We start from the raw sequence: 24805 nt of genomic DNA, 5'->3' as shown, positions 1-24805 counted from the left end.
GTGTTCCTTAGCTTGCAACTGCATTACTCCCATCTCTGCTTCTGTCGGTGTCCAAATTTCCCTCTTTTAAGGACATCAGTCACATAGGAGTGAATCCACTTTACACCTGTATGCCTTATCTTAATTTAGCTAATTACGTTACTCTATTTCCAAGGTCACTTTCCACGGTACTGAGCTTTAGGACTTCAACTTAACCTTCAACACAGTTTAACCTATACCAATGTTAAATGCTATTATTCATAAGACTGACTGGGAACTTTATAATTTCATTTAATTTATTCACTGAGTGCCAACCACTGCGCTGAATGCTGGGAAACAGGCTCAGCAAAACCAGATATGGTTCCTTCCCTCATGGAACAGACAGTCTATTAGACTAAAACAGATATTCATCAGAATCACATGAATGAATGTGATTATAGATGGAGAAATCTAGTGATAAAAAGAACACAGCTCAATGAGAGCATTTACCAAAGGAACTTGATCTATGCTAGGAGATGGGAAGTGTGGATGCTTGAGCTGACATCTGAATAACAACGAACACTCCTGATTACTATGTGCTGAGCACAGTTGTGAGTTCTTTACATGTATTGCCTCACTGATCCTCACAATAACCCTACGGGGTAGCTAATATTAGCCGTGTTTTTAGGGATAAGGAAACTGGGGCACAGAGAGAACTTGTACAAGATCATATCTGAAAAGTAGCAGCACTGGGAGAATGATAGAGAATGAGAATCATCATAATCTCTCATAGTCTATTTAATTTTAATCATAATATTTTACTGATTTATTTGAATCAACTCCCCTCCCCTTCCCTTTTTGTATATTCTCTGCTGTTTTCTTTTTTATTTTATTTAATTTTATTTATTTTTGGCTGCGTTGGGTCTTCGTTGCTGCGTGCAGGCTTTCTCTCGTTGCAGGGAGCGGGGGCTACTCTTCATTGCAGTGCGTGGGCTTCTCATTGCGGCGGCTTCCCTTGTTGTGGAGCACAGGCTCTAGGCACATGGGCTTCGGTAGTTGTGGCACGTGGGCTCAGTAGTTGTGGCTCGTGGGCTCTAGAGAGCAGGCTCAGTAGTTGTGGCGCATGGGCTTAGTTGCTCCGCGGCATGTGGGATCTTCCCGGACCAGGGCTTGAACCCGTGTCCCCTGCATTGGCAGGCGGATTCTTAACCGCTGCGCCAGCAGGGAAGCCCTCTGCTGTTTTCTTTGTCCAGCTCTAGAAACTCTTCTATGCCTAGGCATTCCCCCACTGACTCATTTGCAGTATACCTCTATTTGAGTCCAGTATTTGGTTGAGTCAGGCTGCAGTAATAAAATTTGCCAGGAGAGGGCAACTATCTAATCTTTGGTGAATCCTAGGTTATGAATCCTAGATTATATGAACAATTCATAAGTCCAGCTTATGTAATGAATATGTTCCCTATGGTTATACATTCTCTACTGAGTTTAGGGCAATTAGATGGAGGGATAATTTAGATTGGGGTTAATCAAAGATTGTCTGAATCAAGGTAAATTTGTTATACTCAAGATTGAGAGGACATTTACTCACTAGAATTTGGTTCTGTTATAAGCCTCAGTCACAGTCTTTTAGAAGGAGGACTGTCTGTACTCACCTTTGAATGCCTAGCAAATTGCCCAGCACATGTAGATGACTTGATGAATGTTTGAATTAATTTCTTAAAGACAAGGACACCTTCTTGGGACTTCCCTGGTGGTCCAGTGGTTAAGACTCTGTGCTCCCAATGCAGGGGGCCCGGGTTTGATCCCTGGTCAGGGCACTAGATCCCGCATACCGCAGCTAAGAGCCTGCATGCTGCAGCTAAAGATCCCGCAGGCCGCAACTAAGATTCCGTATGCAGCAACTAAGACCTGGCGCAGACAAATAAATAAATATTGAAAAGAAAAAAAGACAAGGACCCTTTCTTAACACTTGTCTTTCTTCTACCACAGTGCTCTGTGCATAGGTGCTCAATAAATGCTGGCTTTTTCATACACTAAAGAAAAACGTAGGGGATTAGCTTTATGGAAAAGCCATGGAAGTTATTTCTACTGGATCTCCTGAACACTTCTCTTCTAGGCCAGAGGTCATCCTTTAGACATCTTTGTGTCCTTCATAGAGTCCTGTGCCTGTAGAAACTCACCTGTTTGGCGAGATGGCTTCTTCTGTATCCAGTCAACATATTATTCCAAGGTATCAGTTGAAGCAACTGGGGTGTTTCCCTGGCACATCAAAATTCTCATGGGGAAGAATCTCTAGAAAATCTGTCAGGATTGCAGTTTTTAAATTATTGTAGAAGTGTTCAAATGTACACAAAATTAGAATAGTATAATGAGTTTCTATGTGCCCATCACCCAGCCTTTAACATAAACATAGGTTTTGCTTCGTTCCTCTTGTCACACACCTTCCCCCACTGAATTATTTTAAAGCAAATCCTAGATATGTCACTTCATTGATAAATACTTTACTATATCTTGAAAATAGAGACTTAAAAATATTATCATACTTGAAATCAACAGTAATTCCTTAATAGAAAATATCTAACCAATATTTACATTTCTTTGATTTTTCTCACAGGTATCTCTTTACAAATTGGTTTGTTTGAATAAGGACTCAGACAAGATTCACGTATTATATTTGATAAATGTCTTCAAGTTTTTAAAAAATTTGTTAGTTTGGTATTCGTTTTTATCCCCTAACAATTTGTTGAAGAAACAGGGTCATTTGTCCTATAGAATTTCCCACATTCTGGGTTCTGTTCGTTATTTTTCTCACGATTTAATTTAACATGTTCCTTTAGCTCCTGTGTTGCTTATATACTAGCAGTTAGATTTAGACGCTTGCCTTCCTGCTTCTCCCCACTCCCACCCCCACCAAATAACTCTTAAATTTAGTCAAGAATACTTCATAGGTGGTGACATGTGCTTCCATCAGTAAGCAGTTAAATATCTAGTTGTCTTTTTGTGATGTTATAATCGATTAGCTTTAAGTGTTATCAGCCGAAGTTGTCCATTACAGAGCTTTTCACCAGCATTTCACTTGACTTTAGAAGCCATTGGTGATTGCCTAGATCCAGTATTTTTTAGAAGTTGAAAAATAATGATGTTTGGTTCTTTAATTCCTTCTGAATTTATTAACTGGACTTCGTCTATAAAGAAGATATATGGGAACTCTTTAGGCCATCTTTGCAACTATTCAGTAAGTTTAAAAGTATTTTAAATAAAGCTTAAAGATATATAAGGTTGTTAATTTCTCTGATATATTTCTTTAATTCTGCACTGGAGATTGACCTAATTATGCCTCAATCTAGAAGCCATAAAAGAAAATAATTGTTACTTTATATAAAAACTAAGAACTTTTACAGGTCAAATACCAACAGAAATGACAAACTGGGAAGAAATATTTACAATTCATATTGTAGACAACAGGATAATCATACTAATATAAAAGAGATGCTAGAAATTAATGGAGAGAAAGGCCAAAAACACAATTGAAAAATTGGCAAGACATGTAAGCAGACAATTCACAGGAAAGGAAATACAAATGACTTTTAAATACATGGAAAGATGCTTGACCTCACCTTCAATAAGAGAAATGCACGCAGACCACCCAAAGATATACTTTTTCCTTGTTTGATTGGCCAAAGTCTAGAAACTTGATACTGCATTACATTATGGAAGTTATAGGGAAACAAATATTACTGTTGAGAGTGTAAGCTATCTTTATGGAGGATAATTTGGCAACATCTATTAAATTCAAATACACATATCCTATTTGAAAATCCTGCCTCTGGGAATTGCATACACGAAATGACATATGCTCAAGGTTAGTCACTGCAGCCATGAAAAGAACCATCCTATATGTCTAGTCCCTTAGAATGGCTAAATGATGCAGAGGAGTTATGTTGCGGGGGACAATAAAATGTTTATATTGACATTAAGAATTGGAGGATATACAAGTGGTTATATGTTAATCAGGGATATGAACTGGGCAGATGGCAGACCAGAGTAGAAGCAAGACTTTTCACTATATTTTCAGTTTGTTATTTTTGAAGTATGTACATGTATTTTCAGATAGATAAATTAAAAACATTGTGACAAAGTTGTTTCAAATCTAGGAGCAAAGGAAATACAACTTTTTAAGGGCTAGCTAATAAGAAAAATCTGGTTACTGAAAACCTTTACCCTGGAATTAGAGAAAAATAGTTAGATGTATATATTTGCAAGCCTGATCTTCATTGTGATCCATATAGTGTAAAGAAAGAGACTGAGTTTGAATGTGACCTTGTCCCTTAACTATCTGTATAATTCCTGGCATGTCTCCAAACTTAATTTTCATCTTTCTCTTTTTATAAAGAATGGTAATACCTGCTTTGCCTGGGCTCTTACAAGAATTAAGAAGGTATGCGAAAAGCACCTGATGCTTAATATATTCCTTCTTTTGTGATGAGGAAGAACTGTGGGGTTGGATTAATTGGAAAGTGTTCTAAGAATGTGGGATACTCTGGAGCCCTGAGCCACCATGTAAAAAGTCCAGTTACTCTGAGGCTGCCATGCTGTGAGGAAGCTCTGCCACATGGCCAGGCCACAACTGGGTGTTCCGGCTGATGGCTTTAGCTGGGGTCCCACCCAACAGCTAGCACCAAACACTAGACATGTGAGTAAAGACTCCTCCAGGTGATTCCAGTCCCCAGCCAACTAGTCATCCCCACTGAGTCCCAGACATTGTGGACCAGAGGCCAGTCATCTCTCCTGTGCCTTGTCTGAATTCCTGACCCACGGAATCCCAGGACATAATAAAATAGTTGTACACCACTAAATTCTGGGATGTTTTGTTATGCACCAAAAGCAACTGGACCAGATTTTGAGATGAGGGTGGTTAAAATTTGCATTTGTGCAGAGGAAAAGGGAGTGACTTAAACAGGCCAAGAGATGGCATGGTGGTTTAAGGCTAGAAATTCAAATTTGTGAATTATTGGTATAAATCTGAGAGTTAAGCTTAGAGAGTGCCTGAGCTCCTCAAAGGAGTGAGAAGAGGAGATGTCAGCATTCCGACACTAAGGAGAGTGAGAGAAGAACCAGCAGAGACTGCCCGAAAGGTAGATGTGAGAGGCAGGAGATCCAGGAGTGTAAGTGTTGGCAGAAAATGGTTTTAAAAGGAATGTGGAACAGAAGGAAAAGGTCCCGAGACATAGTAGACTTGAGTCAGATTGCCTGGCTTCAAATCCTGTTACTGACCAGCTGTGCCTTAATTGCTTCATCTGTAAAATGGGGCAGTTAATAGCAATCATCCATCTTATAGGGTTATTGTGAGGATTAAGTGGGTTAGTACATATAAAGTGCTGAGAGAAATGCCCAGCATGTATGAAGTGCTATAGACATTTTGTCTGTGTTAGCAGTGAGTACTGAGATTTTGTTTGAAGGTGTTGTTAGTAGTTTCTATAGCTTAATGTGCTCAGAAGACAGATTGTAGGACTTTAGGGAGTAATATAACAAATTACAGAAAATAAGAAATTTTTTGAGGTATTTTTTCCTGACTGGTAGGATCATGTGAGCTTCCCCTTGGTGTGTATCAAGGCAGCAATGTGCTGGTTGTTGGTGAATGAAAGTGTTAGGTGTTGAAGAGAAGAGTATGGGCACCCAAACCCTGGGAAGTGGGCCAGGTTGTATGCGTGTGATCTCATATGATCTTCCTGTCAACTTGGAGGCTGTACTCATTATAAAGAGTTGGAAACTGAGAGGCCTCTGGTCAAGTCACTTGCCAGAGGGCACAGAGCAAAACCCAGGTGTGTGTGATGACCATGATCATGTTCCAGTGGACACCGTGCCCCCTCAGGTTTTAAGTGCCTGTGTTACATTTTCATATGAAGATCCATTTAAGATGTGAGCAGTGTAATCCATAGGCATTCTGTTTTTCTTCTTGAATTGTAGCAAACAGAAAGCCAAGTAGTTTTAGTTTGAGGCATTTCTTAACATCCTGACTTTAAGATAGTTCATGAAATTTTTAATCAGGGGAATTTGTGAATAATTGCAAAAAAATTTAGCTAAATTACATTCAGTTCAAAGGTGGATTAATAACTAACAAACTTTTCCCCACTTAATCTTTTTTTGTTGTTGCTGCGGTACGCGGGCCTCTCACTGCTGTGGCCTCTCCCGCTGCGGAGCACAGGCTCCGGGTGCGCAGGCTCAGTGGCCATGGCTCACGGACCCAGCTGCTCTGCGGCATGTGGGATCTTCCCGGACCGGGGCACGAACCCGTGTCCCCTGCATCAGCAGGCAGACTCTCAACCACTGCACCACCAGGGAAGCCCTCCCCACTTAATCTTTTGAGGGAGATATTTGAAAACCAAAATTTTATACATTTTGTCTAAAGCACATTTAATTATATTTTGATCATTTATACTTTACAAATGTGAGTCTGTTTTAATGGTTTTACTATTTGGAAACTTCAGTTCTGTTTTAAATCTTTGTTTTTAGGGTTTGTACTTTTTCTTAAATGCAGTTATAAATTCTTAATCTTTCCTTTTATTTAAAGTAATTTTTTCTGTAACTACAATGGTATGTAAGTTTGAGATACAATTTATTTTATCTTCTCTTTGAATAATTAGGCAAAATAATACAACATAATTATGTTGTATCTCTACCAACTTACCCAGTTGTGTTTCCTACAGCATGTTTGCAACTGTGTTGAAGTGCATACCGTTGAATGTTGTATATTCTTTTTTTTATTTGTTTGCTTTAAAGCATGCACGACATAAAGTTTACCATTTTTAAGTATATAGTTCAGTGGCATTAAGTACATTCGCATTGCTGTGCGACCATCACCACAGTCTATTTCCAGAACATTTTCGTTATCCCAAACTGAAACCATATTCATCAACCAATAACTCCCTGGTCCCCTCTTCTCTCAGCCCTTGGTAACCTCTGTTTTACTTTCTGCATTTGAGTATTCTAGGGACCTCATATGAGTGGAATCATATCATTTTGTCCTTTGTGTCTGGCTTATTTCACTTAGCATAATGTTTTCAAGGTTCGTCCGTGTTAAGAGCATCGTTTTAAAGTTAGAAAAGAACCGTTTGGTCCTTGTTTGAGCCAGTAACTCATCTATAGAATGTTGTATGTTTTTAAATTTGTAAGTATTTTATTTTCTTATTTTAAGAAATCTTTAGAATTGAAGATATATTAGCTGTGTGCATGTTTATTTATCAAACATCAGGCCTGTGAATGACCCTGAGCTAACTGTTAAAAGGGAAGCAAAACTGGTTGGCATTGGCTTGGCCCTCAGGGAGCCTCTGGTCTGTGCTAGCCGGGACCAGTACTAAGTTCCTGCAGAGAGGAGCAAGTGGGGTCCTGTGTGGTCAGAAGGAAGGTGGGTTCTTATGGCAGAGAGACTTGAAACCACAGATGACTATGGAGGAGGTAGATTTTGAGCTGAACCTAGAAGGAAATTCATTTTGAATTTTTTTTTTTAAACAAATAGTCCATGATAGTTAAGAGAAGATTACTCTCTTAGGTGTTCTGGAATAAAAGGAATACACTAATATTCATAGTTTTGTGTACCACAGAGTTAAAATTAAATGAAGCTTTCAAAGCAGGTTTATTTTAAACTTTTTAAAGATCAGCATGGGAAGGCATTAGGGCTGGCTTCTTTCTCTGATGTTTCTAAAGTCCATTTTGACCAGTCAGCCCTTCTAATGAACAAATTTACCTGAACACATGTTGCTTGTCCAGGCTTTATAATCTGGTCGTTCATTTCCTCTTGCAATTCTTCCTTCTCATTAATCCCCTTGGTTACTCGTGCCCCAGGTCCTGACTCTTATACTTCCTGAATATCTCTAGACTCTCTTACCTTCTCTTGCTCTGACTCTTGGTCATCCCTCACTTCTTTACTGGCTGTCTTACCTCCTAGCTTGTCCTGCTCCCATCCATCAGTGCCAGAGTGATTTTACAGACATCGAGTAGATAGATCTCTTCCTTCCAGAAACACTTGACTGATTTCCTCCTGTCTTTCCTCACCACGGCTGTAATGTTTTGTTGTGTTCCAGCCTCTTGCCTGCATTTTTAAATTCTCTTCCATCACCACCTCCTCACGAGGGCAAGTGAGTATTTTAGTTTAGTGCATAGCTTAGTGCATAGCCTGTTTTGAAAATCCACTCTGTCTCCTTCTCACACTGGAGCTGGAGACTGAGGCAGAAGTCCTACATGAGGCTTGTTCTGCAATATTTGGCCCTTATGCCTGCTCTCTTCCTCTAATTGTTCCTCTTTTTTTTGTTTTTTTTTTGTTTTGGCTGCTAACCATGAGAATCCTCCCCCCTGCCACCTCCACCAGTCAACACCTTTTGCCTCTCTAGAGTTCTGTGAACAAACATCCAGGTTTAGGTGAGGAAATTGGCAGTTGCTGAGTTCTGGGTTGACATTTTTTGAGATCTGGTTGGTCCAGATGCTGTTTCAGTGAAGTTCATGGCTACTGATGTGAGGCATGATCATACATGTATTAGTTTTCATTCCAAATAGGAATCAGAGCCCAGTTCAACAGAGGCCATTGACAAATGTCCCAAACAAGGAATTTGTCACTAAAATAGCTTAAAAGACAATTACACCGATGGTATAGTTTATGCACTCGCAGTAAGATGTTCATGAGCAGTGATGAAGGTACTGGGTGCTGGAGTTCAACTGAGAGGCTGCAAACTCGGCGAGGACTCTACAGAACTCCAGACCGCTTTAAGGTAGAGCTGCTGTAGATCACACCTCTCTAGCTGACCACCCCTTCAAGATATAAGTGCTTCTGTTAATGCACAGGCAACTGTGGAGGAGTGCCACTCTGGTTGCCCATCAAAAACAATTTGCCTTTCAGCCATAAAGGTAAGGTGCAGTTAGCTGACAGCCTCCAGCGCCTTCAGGATTTGCCTCAGTGGAGGCCAAGCTTAGCCCATGCTGTTTTTTTCTCTCATTTTAATATCTAACTCTTCCTATACCCCTCCAGCACAATAAACTGAGCCTTTTCAAGGGTGGCCCTTTACAAGTGAAGTAGTTTATAAGAGGACGACAAGTCTTTTAGCTACATATTTAGCATGTTAGAAATGTTCACTGATATAATATTGATGCTAAGGGTCCGTTGGGTGTTTCTCAAACCATTTTAGTGTTAACAAAGACTCATCCTGGTATAATGGGAAGAACAACTACTCTGGGTTAGTCACAGCATCTGCACTAACGAGTTTATGACCCTGCACAAGTCACTTTCAAGACTATTGTGGATCTGGTCTGCGGGGAAAGGCAGTTAGACTAGAGTTGGATTGTCTCGCCAAGGTCTCTGTAGTATGGGCACGCTTGTTGGCATTCTCTCTTTGCTCACTCTGTTGACTTCCAGCAGCTGACAGGTGAGGTCCTAGCAAGGACCTTAGGCTTCTTTTGTTGCTAGAGGTGCTGTTTTCCTTTGAAACATTCAAGCCACACAGATGGTTTCTACGGTAACAGGTCTCTCTTATTTTTCTTGTGACGCAGATTTTTTAAAAGGTTCTTCATCGATATGCTCTTTAGGGTTGGTGATCTTCTAACCTATAGCCCCTTTGCTTGGACAAAACATTTATTTAAAGACTTTCCCCTCAGGAGTATTGTAGACACTTCTCCAAGAAGAGTAAGTAGTTGCTAGTCATACTAGCACTTGAGGTTTCAGTCTATTAATAAAGCTTTTTATCAATTAGAAGAGGAATTGTTGGATTCGTTGGTTAAACAGTAATGCCAATAAAACTGATATTCTGTTAGAATCATGACATTTTATTTTACTTTTAATTTTTATTATGTAAAATTTCCAAACACAAAAGTAGACAAAATTATATGAGGGACAGCTGTATACTTACTACCTAGATTCAAAATTAACATTTTGTCATATTGGTATGATCTGTTCTTGTACTGAGAGCAAATCAGAGATGTGTATTTAGAGGTGAAATGTCACCCTTGAAGGTGTTTTTCTTCTTAACCGTTTATACTATCCTATACTAACTAGTAATTCCTTCTTATCATTTAGTACCTGATCTACATTCAGATTTCCCCAGTTGTCCCAAATGTCTTTCACTCATGATTTGTTCAAACTAGGACCCACTCAGTATCCATACGTTTGCATTTGATTGTTAGGTTTAAATCTAGAAAAGTTCCTACTACCCTCCTCCCCCCGATTTATCAGAGATTGTCAGCTATCCTGTAAGATACTCCACCTTTGAGATGTGTGTGATTCTTTTCTTCTTGTTTTCATTTAATTTGTTTCTCTATCCCTCATATTCCTGGAAACTGGAAGTTAGGTCTAAAGACTTGATTAAATTCAGGGAAAACCTTTTTATTAGGAATGCTGTTTTCTTCATGCAATATCACAATCAGGAGAGACACAATATTTGGATCTTGAAGATTGTAAGACTCTAGTTGGTTTGAAAAGCTATCTTTTACTGGTTTCCTAGAATAAACTTCCATAGAGAAGTTCCTTTTTTTAAAAAAAAGCCTTTTTATTAGTTTGAAGATTTAATGTGATTCTCCTTTTCCCCTGAAACTGTTCCAGTTTGATTTCGGAAAGTAAAGGTCAAAGTAGCATTAAATTACTGAATTTTCCTGCATATAAACCAAATAAATAGTTGGCTAAACAGTATTTTGTGACTGAGGTGCACCAGCTCTGGGCTCTAGCAGATGGTTGTGATCAGGCCACTCTTCCTAGCTGCTCTCCTGGGCTGGCGGTTAGCTTGACCCTCTCTTCTCCTTCAGCCTCCCTATACATAACTATTGATATTTTATTTTTCTTTTAAAGAATCGGATTTGCTCTCTTCATTTCCTTTGCTGTTCTAGGCCTTGTCACCTCATGGCTGCAGCAACTCCTGATTTGGCTTTCCAGCCACTGGGCTCACCAGGTTCAGACTTCCGGTGGCTGGTGATCAGGCTCTCACCTGGAAGTCAGAGGACAGGCGTCAAAATCCAGCCCTCAAACCAGCAGTTGGCTCTTCTTCAGCAGGCACAGCATCAGTTTCCTCATCTGTCAAATGAGGATAATAACTTCTGACCAATGCAGAGTGTGGCAGGACTTGAAAGAGGTTATGAACTAAATGTAAATTTTAACTTGAAAAATGCTCTAAAACAGAAGGGAATTTGGTTTCTGCCCAGTGCATGACCCATTCAGGCAGTGTACCTCTCCTTTTATTGTTTCTCACCTCTGTATTTCATCTCATATAGTACCTCCCTTCTTCACGTCCTCTAGAAAACCCTCTCTTCCTTTCCTCGTATCCATCCTTAAGGCCTGGCTCAAATCTTTATCCAATTTAGCCGTATTTCTTCTCCTGGCCCATAATTTTCCCTTTTTGTAAACTGTTGCTTTTGTAGTTTAGCTATAGTCATTATCCAAATATTTTTACACATAGACTTCTTATTTCCTCAGATCTTAAGGTTCTTGAGGTCACAGTCTGATATATTTGCATCCAGCTTGGAAATTAGTACAGGATTTCTGTGAAAACATGATCATGTTACCTTTGAAACTGGTTTCTAGTGCATTGGCTGTCGGGGCCAAATGGTGTCTTTAAATGGCTGATATTTTTCCTGGGAGATGGGTACAACTTTCTTGTGTGAGGTCCTCCTTCCTCTATGTTTTGCTGGGCCATGTGGCCCTCTCTGCCACCCGCTCTGAAGGTGGCTCCAGCTTCTTCCCTTTGTCTCTCCTGGTCACTCACCCCACCACCTCCAACCTCAGTCTCTCTTCCAGGCCTCCTGGGCAGAGCTCACAGTGTTCCGTGCAAGTTGTCACCCTGTGACTTGGGGACTGTAGTGAGGGTTTATGGTGAAGAATTATATTGCCCGCTGTTTGGCCTTGCTGAACAGCAAGCTAGAGCCAATAGTGGGTCCATTTTCAACCTTCATCCTCTTTCACCCCTTAAAATCCTACGCTCCCAGCTTGACTGGTTATCGGAATCATTTGGGTTTTTAAAAGACGTAATCCTGGGATCACCCCGACACTCAGTGAATCAGACTTTATCAGGGTGGCTTGGGAAGCTGTGTTTTCCAAGGCTCCCTATGATTGGCTGTATTTGGGAGCCACTGTTCTAAAAGATGATCCCTTGTCCCTTAATCATTTGTCATGAATGATAGAGACTTGCACACCCTGCTGGTACTTATTTGTCGGATAGCATTACAAATGGTTCCATGACATCCGTCAGTGTGAAATCTCACGGCATAAGTGAAAGTAGGATGATAAGGGATGAGCCTACTAAAGGCTTTGAAGCAAATTGATAGTTTATCAGATTGGTGTGCTCTTTCTCTAGAACTGCTGCACACCAGACCGTGTTACCATCTGTTTTGTAAATTCCATTTTCAGTTAAACAGCTGGATTGTGAAAGGTATACAGAATTATCCAATTAAAAAACTAAATTTGGGCTTCCCTGGTGGCGCAGTGGTTGAGAGTCCACCTGCCAATGCAGGGGACACGGGTTCGTGCCCTGGTCCGGGAAGATCCCACATGCCACAGAGTGGCTGGGCCCGTGAGCCATGGCCACTGAGCCTGTGCGTCCAGAGCCTGTGCTCTGCAACGGGAGAGGCCACAACAGTGAGAGGCCCGCGTACCGCAAAAAAAACAAAACAACAAAAAAACCCTAAATTTGACAGGTGTGTATTTTTTTTAATGATTCCTTGAATACACTGTGTTTCTTTCTTTAAACAGCCTTTTAAGGATCTTATTTTCCACAAATAAGAAACTTCTACCACAGATTTTCAGAGTAGTTAAGCTGTGACCAGAATGAGAGTTCTTTGGCTGAGGTAACTTTGAGAGTTAATAGTGTATATGATTGGGAGCCTTCAGTTTTATCCATGAATAAATCTGAATAGTTTAAAACAGGTGCTTTTGTCTTCCTCAGTACAGAAAGCCACTAGCCGTTGCTGTGCACGTCTCAGAAGCTGACCAGTGGAGTGGGAGGGTAATCCTGTTGTAATTTGGCATTGATCTCCAACACTCGCAGACTTGTGCAAACCAGGAACCTGGGAGTCATGTTGAATTCCTTTTTCAAAACCTTACTTGTGAGGACCCTGCCACCCAGGGCACAGTCGGCACAGAGCTTGAAAGAGAACTCGGGTCTCTGGACTCTTTTAACTCATTCCTTCTACTTTACCATACTATACTTCTTGAACTACTGTGCCTGTGGTTCCCTAAGAGCCCGTTAAGTAATTGTGGGTAGAGAGATTTTATGTGCTTCCATTTTCTCATTTCAGTGTTTTAATGTCTTATAGATAAACTGTAACAAACATTACTGTTGTGATCAAGGAAAAGGTCTTAATTAACTTCACATATGAAACTTGTCTCTCAGGGAGAGATGTTGTGTTCATAAAAACGGCTGCTGAGAGGATGGGAAGAGCATACTGCTACTGTATTTGCTGAAACATGCATATCAATACTCTGTTGAGGGCAGCTAGCACATTTATTTCCATAGCCTTGGCTATGTATTTTTTCCCCAGCTTTATTAAGATATAATTGATAATGTAACATTGTATAAATTTAAGATGTGCAATGTATTGATTTGATACACTTAGATGTTGCAATATGATTACCACCCTTTTAAGATCTACTCTCTTAGCAACTTTCAAATATTTAATACAGTATTGTTAATTATAATTAAAAAGCTAGGTGTTAAATCCCTAGAATTTATTCATCTTCTAACTTGAAGTTTGTACTCTTTGACTACCCTCTTCCCATTTCCTCCACCCTCCCAGCTTCTTGTAACCATTATACTCTGTTTCTACAGGTTCGGCTTTTTTAGATTCCACATGTGAGATCGTACACTGTTTGTCTTTCTCCGTCTGACTTATTTCACTTAGCATGATGCCCTCAAGGTCCATTCATGTTGTCTTAGCTATATTTTAGTTGCTTAGATGCAACATGGGAATTTATCTCTGCCAAGGATGGCAGGAAGGAAAATTTCCCAAATAACCAAACTTTGACTTTCTTTGCAATGCACTGGATCTTTCCTGCTGACAAACTTGCAGTTTATGAAGTACGTTCATGGAGCATATCAGAGCTGTGCAGCAGCTCTGCCTACTTCAGCAGATGGTGCAAATGGTTGTCTAAAGTCATCTTAGTTTCTATCATTATGTCAGTCTGTGGAATATTCGGTTTCATGCTTATTTTGGCCAGTTTACAAATGTTAGCTCTGTCTTGTTAAGTGCAAAAAGCTGTGCCTGTTGGAATACTAACAAGAGGTGTATTACCATGATGGAAATGAAAGCAGAGATAGTGATTTTCTTTTCTCTTTTAATTTGTTTTAATGTTGCTCGTACTCATAGGACAAACTTTTCAAACAGGAGGTAGAAAGCAAAAAGTTTCAGTGCCACACTCAGGGCAGAAGCCTTTGTTTTAATTGCAGAGTGTGATTTAGGGAGGTTTCTGAAGGCGTTTGCAGCATTGCGTGAAGCAGGCTGTGTCTTTCCTGTGGAATCCTTCTCTAGCCCCAGTCTTGTGCAAGGGTAACCTCAGTTGCTTGCTTTTCTTTCAGGAAAAAAACAAAACACCAGCATGTGTAAGAACTCCTCAGTTTAAAAAATCTTTTTTTTATTAATGAAATATCTCAAATATACAAGAACAGGTATAAAGAACTAATTTAGCCAACATTCATCCAATTTTAGCAAACCTTAATATTTTGCTATAATTGCTTTAAAAAATACAGATAAAGCTCATAGTTATCTCTTTCTGATCCTGCTAGCCTCCCTGTGCAGAGTTAACCACTATCCTGAATGTGATCTCTTACTCTCATGCCTATGTTTTTACTTTCATTTTATGTGTGTGTCCACAAACAACAGGTAGTATTGTTTCTACTTCATTTAAATGGACATACTCTTGTCAATGAAAAAAATTAATCAATAGTCAATCTAAGTAAGAAATGGAAAATTTTATTTGAGCCAACCTGAGGATTATAACCTGAGGGACAGTCTCTCAGAGAACTTTGAGAACTGTTCTGAAGCGGTAAGCGGGGAGGTCAGTACATATGTGATTTTGACAAGGGATAATCAAGCATACATCTTGGTCGAAGGTTACTGCTACTCACAGGGAAGAGATACCTTAGTTAATGGTTTTAGTGCTTTTCTAAGTAAGATGTATAATTGTTCTTCTGATGCACATTTAAATTCCTAATATTTGTTATTACCAATAATGTTGCAATGAGAATTCTTATGTTCCCTTGGCCACATGAGTTTCTTTGGAGTCTTCTAGTTTAAGGAAGTAAATCACAGGATAAAGACTGAGATATTAATTAGATAAAATGGAAGATCTCTGTTTAGCTCTGGCTCTGTGCATGGTGTGTAGGGTATTGTGTGGAAACTCCAAAGCCTTCAGCTACAACACTTACCTCCAAGGTTGGGAGAAATCAACACAGATAAGTGGTACCAGGAAGTACAATGAAGTAAGTACTCTATGCTGGTTGAGGCAGCTCTAATGTTAGAGGGTTTGGGCCAGTGATTCAGATCTTTCTCCCCTAAATCAGGTGGGCTTATCTTTGTTAGCCCCTTGAGTTGATTTAATTCCAGCCAAGAGCGAAGAGGCCTGATGCCTTGTTAGGTCTCACTCTCTGCGTCTTGTTCTCTCTTAATTCGAAAACCAGTAAGCAGACCCCATTCTCTCTTTCCTGTCCCTTAGGATGGACGCATGTTCAGCGTTCCAGGTCTTCTTCCATTGTCTAAATGCTGTCCTCCAGGAAGATGGATCATCTGTGCAAATCTGACTTCCTCAAAGATCTCTAATTTTTGGTGCTGATCACAGAACATCCAGGATAGTGCTAATTACTGTTAACACTCATGCAAAAGAAAGTTCCTTAGATATAATTTTCCTTTTGTGTGGAATTTCCCCTAGGAGTTTCCTTTTACCCCAGCAGAAACAGGTCTGTGTTCCTTAATATATATGCTGTATCAGTAGGAGCATTTTCAAGATGTAAAGATTCTGTGTAGCAGCACAGAACATGGAATACCTCAAAACAGCGGCTCTCAAAGTGTGGTTCCCAGACCGGGAGCATTAGCATCTTCTGGAAACTTGTTAAAAATGTAAATTCTCAGGCTCACCCAAACCTCCTAAATCAGATGCTCTGGGGGTGGGGTCCAGGGATTTGTGTTTTAACAAGCTCACTGGGGGAGTAAGAACTTCTGCTTCAGAGGGTGCTTAAATACTTTGGGTCATTCGTGGGCCTGCCTTAATGCACTTTCAGGAAGGGACAAAATGCTTGAGGGATGGCTGCCCAGCAGGGCTGTTTGTTGTCATTGCTTAGTCATTAATGACATGAGAAAGGTATACTTTTATACTTTTTGTGTGTGGTGTTGTTATAGATAGGCCTTCAACTTTTGGAGGTGGCTTTGGTTTCTTTTGTTGGTTATGACCAACAGTGGGAAATAGAATACCATAAATCCTTGTTTCCAGGGTTACCTCCTTGCTGCTGATAACAGACAGGAAATTAAAACAATCCATGATAGTGTTTTGTTCTTATTAGCCACAGATGGTAGCTTTCAGATAATGTTGGAGCAAAACATAAATAAATATAGCAGGGAGACTTCATTACTGAAGAAAAATGATTAGGCTGGGTCAAGTTTATAGTCTGGATCCATTTTAATGAAATAGGATAGAGGCAAAGCATCAGTGCTCCATTATCGCACAAAGCATCACAACGTATGGGGTCGCTAGTTGTTTTCTTTTTAGTTTAGTTTTGAGTATGTAAAACATTTACATGATTTCAAAGTCAAAATTATGTAACAAATTTTATTCAAAGATGTCTCATTTTATCATATCCCTTTTTGCCTGTTCTTTTAGTCCTTTATGGGTAATCATTTTTATTTGCTTTTTGATTTATTCTTCTAGTGTTTCCTTTTGAAGATAAGCATATATATGTGTGTATATGTTCGTATCTCCTTTCGACTTTTACACAAAAGATTTCATAATATACCACAACTTTTAAACTTTTCTTGTTTTTTTTTTTATTTTTTGGCCACACTGCACGGCACACAGGATCTTACTTCTCCAACCAGGGATAGAACCAGTGGCCCTGGCAGTGGAAGTGTGGAGTCTTAACCACTGGACTGCCAGGGAAGTCCCTTATGCTACAGTTTTTTTTTAAGTTAGCTCTATTAAGGTGTAAGTTATATTCAATAAAATTTACCAACTTTATGTGCACAATTTTAATTTTGACAAACTCATAGCCACCAGTACAACGAAGATGTAGATGGTTTCCATCAACCAAAAAAAAATGTCTTCATATCTTTTTGCAGCCAATCCTCTGTGGTCTCTGGTAAACTTTCTGTCTGCTTTCTATCACTATATTAGCTTTTCCTAGAATCTCACATAGTTTTTTGTGTGTGCAGGTCTTTGACTTCTTTTACTTAGTATAATTCTTCGGAGGTTCAACCATCTTAGTACATGAATCATTATTTTATCCCATCTTATTGCTGAGTAGTGCTCCATTGCTTATATATTCCAGTTGATGGGCATTGTTCTGTTGTGTGTTTTTTTTTAATTAATTTATTTTTTAAAATTTATTTATTTATTGGCTGCATTGGGTCTTTGTTGCTGTGCACAGGCTTTCTCTAGTTGCGGCGAGCGGGGGCTACTCTTTGTTGCGCTGTGCGGGCTTCTCATTGTGGTGGCTTCTCTTGTTGTGGAGCATGGGCTCTAGGTGCACGGGCTTCAGTAGTTGTGGCTCGTGGGCTCTAGAGCGCAGGCTCAGTAGTTGTGGCACACGGGCTTAGTTGTTCCGCGGCACGTGGGATCCTCCTGGACCAGGGCTTGAACCCGTGTCCCGCACATTGACAGGCGGATTCTTTTGTGTGTGTGTGGTACGCGGGCCTCTCACTGTTGTGGGCTCTCCCATTGCGGAGCACAGGCTCCGGACGCGCAGGCTCAGCGGCCATGGCTCACGGGCCTAGCCGCTCCACGGCATGTGGGATCTTCCCGGACCAGGGCACGAACCCGTGTCCCCTATATCGGCAGGCGGACTCTCAACCACTGCGCCACCAGGGAAGCCCATGGCAGGCGGATTCTTAACCACTGCGCCACCAGGGAAGTCCCTCTGTTGTGTTTTTTAGAAGTTTTTATTCTGAAATAATTTTAGACTTACAGAATAATGATAAAAATAGTAAGAGAGATTCTCTATATACCCTTTCCCAAGCTTCCTCTAATGCTAACATCTCCCATGGCCATGGTGCAATCATCAACACTATGAACGAAACTACAGGCTTTATTTGGATTTTAGTTTTTCTGTTGCTTTTACTTGTCATGTGTCTTTAGTCTCCTCTAGCGTGGACAGTTCCTTAGTCTTTCCATGTCTATTTTTAAATTATTTATTTATTTTTTTGGCCACGCCGCGTGGCCTGTGGGATCTGAGCTCCCCGACCAGGGATTGAACCCAGGCCCACAGCAGTGAGAATGCAGAGTCCTAGTCACTGGACCACCAGGAAATTCCCTCCATGTCTTTTTAAAAAGAGTTCTTCTTTAGATATTTTGTAGAATGTCCCTCAGTTTGTGTGGTGATTAGACTGCAGTTACAGATTTTGGGGAAGAATTCCACAGAGGTGATGTGCCCTTCTCATGGTCTTATGTCAGGAGCTACGTGCTATCAGTATGTCTTATTACTGGTAAAGTTAACCTTAATTATTTGATTAAAGTAGTGTCTGCCAGGTTTCTCCATAGTAAATTTATTACTTTTCCTTTTCTGCAGTCTGTTCCTTAGAAGCAAATTATTGCTTTTTAAATTCTGGTGTACATCAATGTGTATGGGAACATAGCTTAGCAACTCTCTTATTCTTAATTATAGTAATAGTAATAATATTATCTATCGCATATCCCACCTGCATATTTCTAAACACAAGTGGATTATCTCATTTAATCCTCAGGATACCTCTCTGAAGTAGATACTTTTTTCATGCCCATTTTATAGCTGAGCAGATTGAGGCACAGAGTGCCTTGCCCAAGGTTCTGCAGTTAGCAATGGAGCCAGATGCTAACATAAGCCTAACTTGAGGGCCAGCATTTAACACGTGCCATATGGTTGTTGTCAGAGTTTAGAATGGGGATGCTCTCATTTTTTGCCAGAGAAAACAAACGAACACTTCCTATATTTGACAATTCTCTTTTGTTCTTTAAGAAAAATTTTTTTGTTTTTACTTTCAGGAAGATTCCTTGTGTGACTAAAGATTTTATTTAGTCAGCTATGCATGGCAGTAACATTACATTAAAATCATGGAGAACTCCAAGATACTTTGAGGAGCACTGAGGATCTATTTTTGGACTTCTTTCAAAAATAGGACTGAAGGTTAGGACAGAGTATTCAGAAGAGAAAACTGCTTTTGGAGGAGTATTTACTTAAAGAATGGCCCTGAGCCTTTTCCTCCCTGGATTTTTTTAGCCTCTCTTAACCAGGGTGTCATGTTTATCTCTGTGTCCAAACCCCACATGTTCACTTTTGTTTACCACACTAATAACTGCTGTATCACACAGTCAAATATGTCTCTGAATAGCCTAAATCGGGGGATGACAACTGTGGTTAACTGATAACTCAATATCTGTGAGCCTCTCTTCTGGTAGCAACGGAGCCACTGAAGGTCAGGCTGTGTGGGTGGACATTTGCACATCTTCCCTGTGACTCACTCAGCAGCCTGCCTTTCCAAGGGGAAATAGCAGTATGTGGCTACAAAGCTCTGTTCATCTCTTCCCTTCTGTCTCATGCTGTGTAGATTGGGTATCCCCAAATCCTTGAAATCACATACCTAGATGACTTGAATGTATCTAGTCTGCCAAGCTGTTCAGATATGAGTGCAGTTTTTAAAAATAAAGTTTTTGTTTCTAAATGTCTGTTGTAAGCCTGGCCCTATATGACAGAGTCCACAGGTTAAACAAGACACTGTTCATCACCCAAAGCCAACCTGGACAGGCACAGACATAAAAACTATAGAATTGATTTCCTTAGGAAGGGAGGAGGAAGGCAACTGTTTAGAATGAGTCTGATGCTTGCATACAATAACTAGAAAATTTTATAAGAATAGAAAATTATTTGGGGTGGTAATAACAGAGGTCAAGTTTATGGGTATCTGGATCTAGCTTCAGCAATCAGAGAGGTAGAATTGGTTTTTTCTCAGATATAGTTTTCTACACATTTGTTATAGAGAAAGTGTTAGGTACAGGAAAATGTAAGGAAGGAAGTGAAAGTAGACCATTCCTATCACTAGAAATACCCACTCTTTTGTTTTGCATAATCTATCTCCTTTCTTCCCTCTCTCTTTTTCCCTTCCTCTCCTATGCTACAAATACATTGGTAATCCTGCATTTTTTATGTAATACCACATCATAAGGATTTTCCCCACCATTTAAAGAAAAAGACTTTGCTAATGTGGTGGGAGAAAAATAACAAGTTTTAATTTGCATGCCATTAATATTTTAGTTAGGATCAACATTCTTATGTTGACTGTCAATTTACACGTACCTACAGGGTGTTAGCTTTTCTATTCTTTATCTTACTGTAAAATTGGAAATGTTACTAAAGCAAGCCTCTGATTTCAGATGTCCTAAATGATGCTATATTTGATGAAGATCATGATGAGATGGTGATTGTGAAGGACATAGACATGTTTTCCATGTGTGAACATCATCTAGTTCCATTTGTTGGAAGGGTAAGTTTTTCTGTGTTGTCTCCTAACAGTGTTTAAAAGCACAATGACAGTTTTAAAGTTAGGATAATTATATTTTAAATTGTCACCTGCTAATTCCTAATATCCCAGATATTTAGAATTACACATAAACAGTTACTCTTTATCAACCCTACTAATCTAATAGCTGGAAATTAACAAAATAAAAACAAAGTAGCAGAAGGCCCTCTGGGCAAGCATTTCACAGTAAATACCATGTTAATAGGTTAAAATAATGAGATTAAAGACCATCTTTTTTTTTTTTAGGTAGCTGCTGCAGGCTCTGAAAACCTTTGCCCTTTATTTTGACTTGATCCAAGATATACTTTTGTATAATATGACATGAGCAGTAATGATTGCAGAATGTCTTGTGGCAGAGGTTATAGTATTAGTGGGTTTAATTTGTTTCCAACCCTTTCTATTTTAGGAAAAATGAATCTGTGAGCTAGATAATGTTATCTAGTTTGCTGTAGTTAAACATACTTTTGAGAACATGTGGGTTACCAAGAGTTGTCCTTTTCTCTTCCCTCCCCCCATATAATTTTATTTTATTTTGACTTTTTATTAATAATTTTCAAATGGAAGACTTATAGGAAATAGTGGTATGAATATCTAAACACCCATCACCTAAATTTAATGTGTTAACATTTGCTTCATATTTTTTTGTTAAAGTATTTTTTCATTTTTTATAGAAGTGAAACGTAGAAAAATGCACAAATCATTAGGGTACTTCCTACTACCTCACAGATCAAGAACTAGAACATTATCAGTGTCCTAGAAGCTCACCTGGTGCCCCTTGTTAATCCCTAACCCATCTTGTCCCCACAGGTAACTAGTATATGGATTTGTAACGTTATAGATTGATTAGTTTTGCTGGTTTTTCAATTACTATATATAAATAGGTGGGGTCTACAGAATGTACTCTTTTGTGTTTAGCTTCTTTTGTTCCATATTGAAAGAGTCATTGATGTTATGTTATTGCCCGTCATTATATTTTCATTGCTATATATAATTCCATTGTACAGACATACCACAATTTATTCTGTTCTTGGAGGACATTTGTATTGTTTCCTCTCTCTCTCTCTGTTTGGGTTTTTTGGTTGTTGTTGGTGGTGGTTTTTTTGTTTTTGGCTATTGCAAACAGTACTGCTATCAGCATTCTTTTGGTGCACAGATGCATATATTTCTTTTTTAAATTTTTATTTAGTTTTTAATTTTCTGAAAGAATTTATTTATTTATTATTTATTTATTTACCGAGCCACACAGCATGTGGGATCTCAGTTCCCTGACCAGGGATTGAACCTGGGCCACGGCAGTGAAAGCCCAGAATCCTAATCACTAGGCCACCAGGGAACTCACTAATTTATTTTTGAATTTTAGTTGATTTATAATATTGTTTTAGCCTCAGGTGTACAGTAAAGTGATTCAGCTGTATGTGTGTGTGTGTATTTTTTTTCAGGTTATTTTCCATTCTAGAGTATTATAAGATATAGAATATAGTTCCCTGTGCTATACAGTAAATCCTTATTACCTATGTATTTTATGTATAGTAGTTTGTATCCTAATTTATCCCTTTCCCCTTTGGTAACCATAAGTTTGTTTTCTATGTCTATTAGTCTGTTTCTGTTTTGTCTATACATTCATGTGTATTATTTTTAAGGTTCCACATATAAGTGATATCATATGATATTTGTCTCTCTCTGTCTGACTTAATTCACTTAGTATTGTATTCTCTAGGTCACCCCACGTTGTTGCAAATGGCAATACTTTATTCTTTTTTATGGTTTAGTCGTAGTCCATTGCATACATACACCATATCTTCTTAAACCAGTTGTCTGTTGATAGACACTTGGGTTGTTTCTGTGTCTTGGCTATTGTAAATAGTGCTGCTCTGAACATTGTGGTGCATGTATTTTTTTGAGTTAGAGTTTTAATCTTTTCTGGATATATGCCCAGGAGTGGGACTGCTGGATCATATGGTAACTCTAGTTTTTGAAGGAACCTCCATAGTGGTTGCACCAATTTACATTCCCACCAACAATGTAAGAGGGTTCCCTTTTCCCCACACCCTCTCCAGCGTTTATTATTTGTAGACTTTTTGATGATGGTCATTCTGATCAATGTGAAGTGATACCTATTGTGGTTTTGATTTGCATTTCTCTAATAATTAATATGTTGAACATTGTTCATGTGCCCGTTAGCCATCTGTGTGTCTTCTTTGGAGAAACATCTGTTTAGACCTTCTGCCCATTTTTTGATTGGGTTTCTTTTGTCAGTATTGAGTTGTATGACTTGCTTGTATATTTTGGATATTAACCCCTTGTCGGTCACATCGTTTGCAAACATTTTCTCCCATTAGGTAGGTTGTCTTTTTGTTTTGTCGATGGTATTCTTTGCTGTGCAAAAGCTTGTAAGTTTGATTAGGTCCCATTTGTTTATTTTTGCTTTTATTTCTTTTGCATTGGGAGACTGATCTAAGAAAATATTGTTATGACTTATGTCAGGGAATGTTTTGCCTATGTTCTCTTCTAGGAGTTTTATGGTGTTGTGTCTTATATTTAGGTGTTTAAACTATTTTGAGTTTATTTTTGTGTACAGTGTGAGGGAGTGTTCTAATTTCATTGATATACATGTAGCTGTCCAGCTTTCCCAACACCACTTTTTGAAGAGATTGTCTTTTCTCCATTGTATATTCTTGCCTCCTTTGTCATAGATTAATTGACCATAAGTACATGGGTTTATTTCTGGGCTTTCTATCCTGTTGCATTGACCCTTGTGTCTGTTTTTGTGCCAATACTATGCTGTTTTGATTACTGTAGCTTTGTAGTATTGTCTGAAGTCTGGGAGAGTTATGCCTCCAGCTTTGCTCTTTTCCCTCAGGATTGCTTTGGCAATTCTAGGTCTTCTGTGGCTCCATATAAATTTTAGTATTACTTGTTCCAATTCTGTGGAAAATGTCATGGGTATTTTGACAGGGATTGCATTAAATCTGTAGATTGCTTGTGGAGTAGTATGGCCATTTTAACAATATAAATTCTTCTAATCCAAGAGGATGAGATATCTTTCCATTTCTTTGAATCATCTTCAATTTACTTAGTTTATTAATGTTTTATAGTTTTTAGCGTATAGGTCTTTCACCTCCTTGGTTAAATTTATTCCTAGGTTGTTTTTTTTTTAATTGGATGTGATTTTAAACAGAATTTTTAAACTTTCTCTTTCTGATATTTCATTGTTAGTGTAAATAAATGCAACAGATTTCTGTATATTAGTCTTGTATCCTGCTACCTTGCTGATTTCTTTTATTCTGATAGTTTTTGTGTGGAGTCATTAGGGTTCTCTATATAGAGAACTGTGTCATCTGAAAATAGTGACAGTTTACCTCTTTACTTCCAGTTTGGGTACCTTCTGTTTTTCTTATCTGATTGCTGTGGCTCGGACTTCCAATACTATGTTGAATAGGAGTGGTGAGAGTGGGCATCATTGTCTCGTTCCTGAATTTAATAGGAAGGCTTTAAGCTTTACACTGTTGAGTATTATATTGGCTGTGGGTTTGTCGTAAATGGCTTTTATTATGTTGAGATATGTTCCCTCTATATCCACTTTGGTGAGAGTTTTTGTCATGAGTGGATGTTGAATTTTATCAAATAATTTTTCTGCATCTATTGAGATAATCATGTGGTTTTTGTCTTTCCTTTTCTTAACGTGGTGTATCACACTGATTTGTATGTTGAACCATCCTTGCAACTCTGGAATGAATCCAACTTGATCATGGTGTATGATCCTTTTTATGTATTATTGGATTCAGTTTGCCAACATTTCGTTGAGGATTTTTGCATCTATATTCATCAAAGATATTAGCCTGTAATTTTCTTTTATTTGTAGTGTCTTTGGTTTTGGTATTAGGGTGATGGTGGCTTCCTAGAATGAATTTGAGAGTGTTTCCTCCTCTTCAGTTTTTTGGAATAGTTTGGGAAGGATAGGTGTAAGTTCTTTGTATGTTTGGTAGAATTTCCCCAGTGAAGCCATCAAGTCCTGGACTTTTGTTTGCAGGGAGGTTTTGTTTTTGTTTTGTTTTGTTTTGCAGTATGCGGGCCTCTCACTCTTGAGATCTCTCCTGTTGCGGAGCACAGGCTCCAGATGCGCAGGCTC

General features: G+C 39.0%; 1 protein-coding gene across 2 annotated transcripts in view; it reads left to right on the top strand.

Annotated features, from left to right (window-relative positions):
- Window positions 1-24805, top strand: part of GCH1 (GTP cyclohydrolase 1) — a 53405-nt gene that overhangs the window by 5780 nt on the left and 22820 nt on the right. For both annotated transcript variants that reach the window (XM_027111293.1, XM_027111294.1), the window contains exon 2: window positions 20531-20640. In XM_027111293.1, the coding sequence (XP_026967094.1) occupies window positions 20531-20640 (110 nt within the window). The remainder of the gene's footprint in view (window positions 1-20530; window positions 20641-24805) is intronic.

Source organism: Aethalodelphis obliquidens, unplaced genomic scaffold (assembly GCF_003676395.1).
Source record: "Aethalodelphis obliquidens isolate GAN/ISIS:26980383/991018 unplaced genomic scaffold, ASM367639v1 scaffold10, whole genome shotgun sequence".
Classification (NCBI taxonomy): Eukaryota; Metazoa; Chordata; class Mammalia; order Artiodactyla; family Delphinidae; genus Aethalodelphis; species Aethalodelphis obliquidens.
This window is presented reverse-complemented; position numbering and strand designations above follow the sequence as displayed.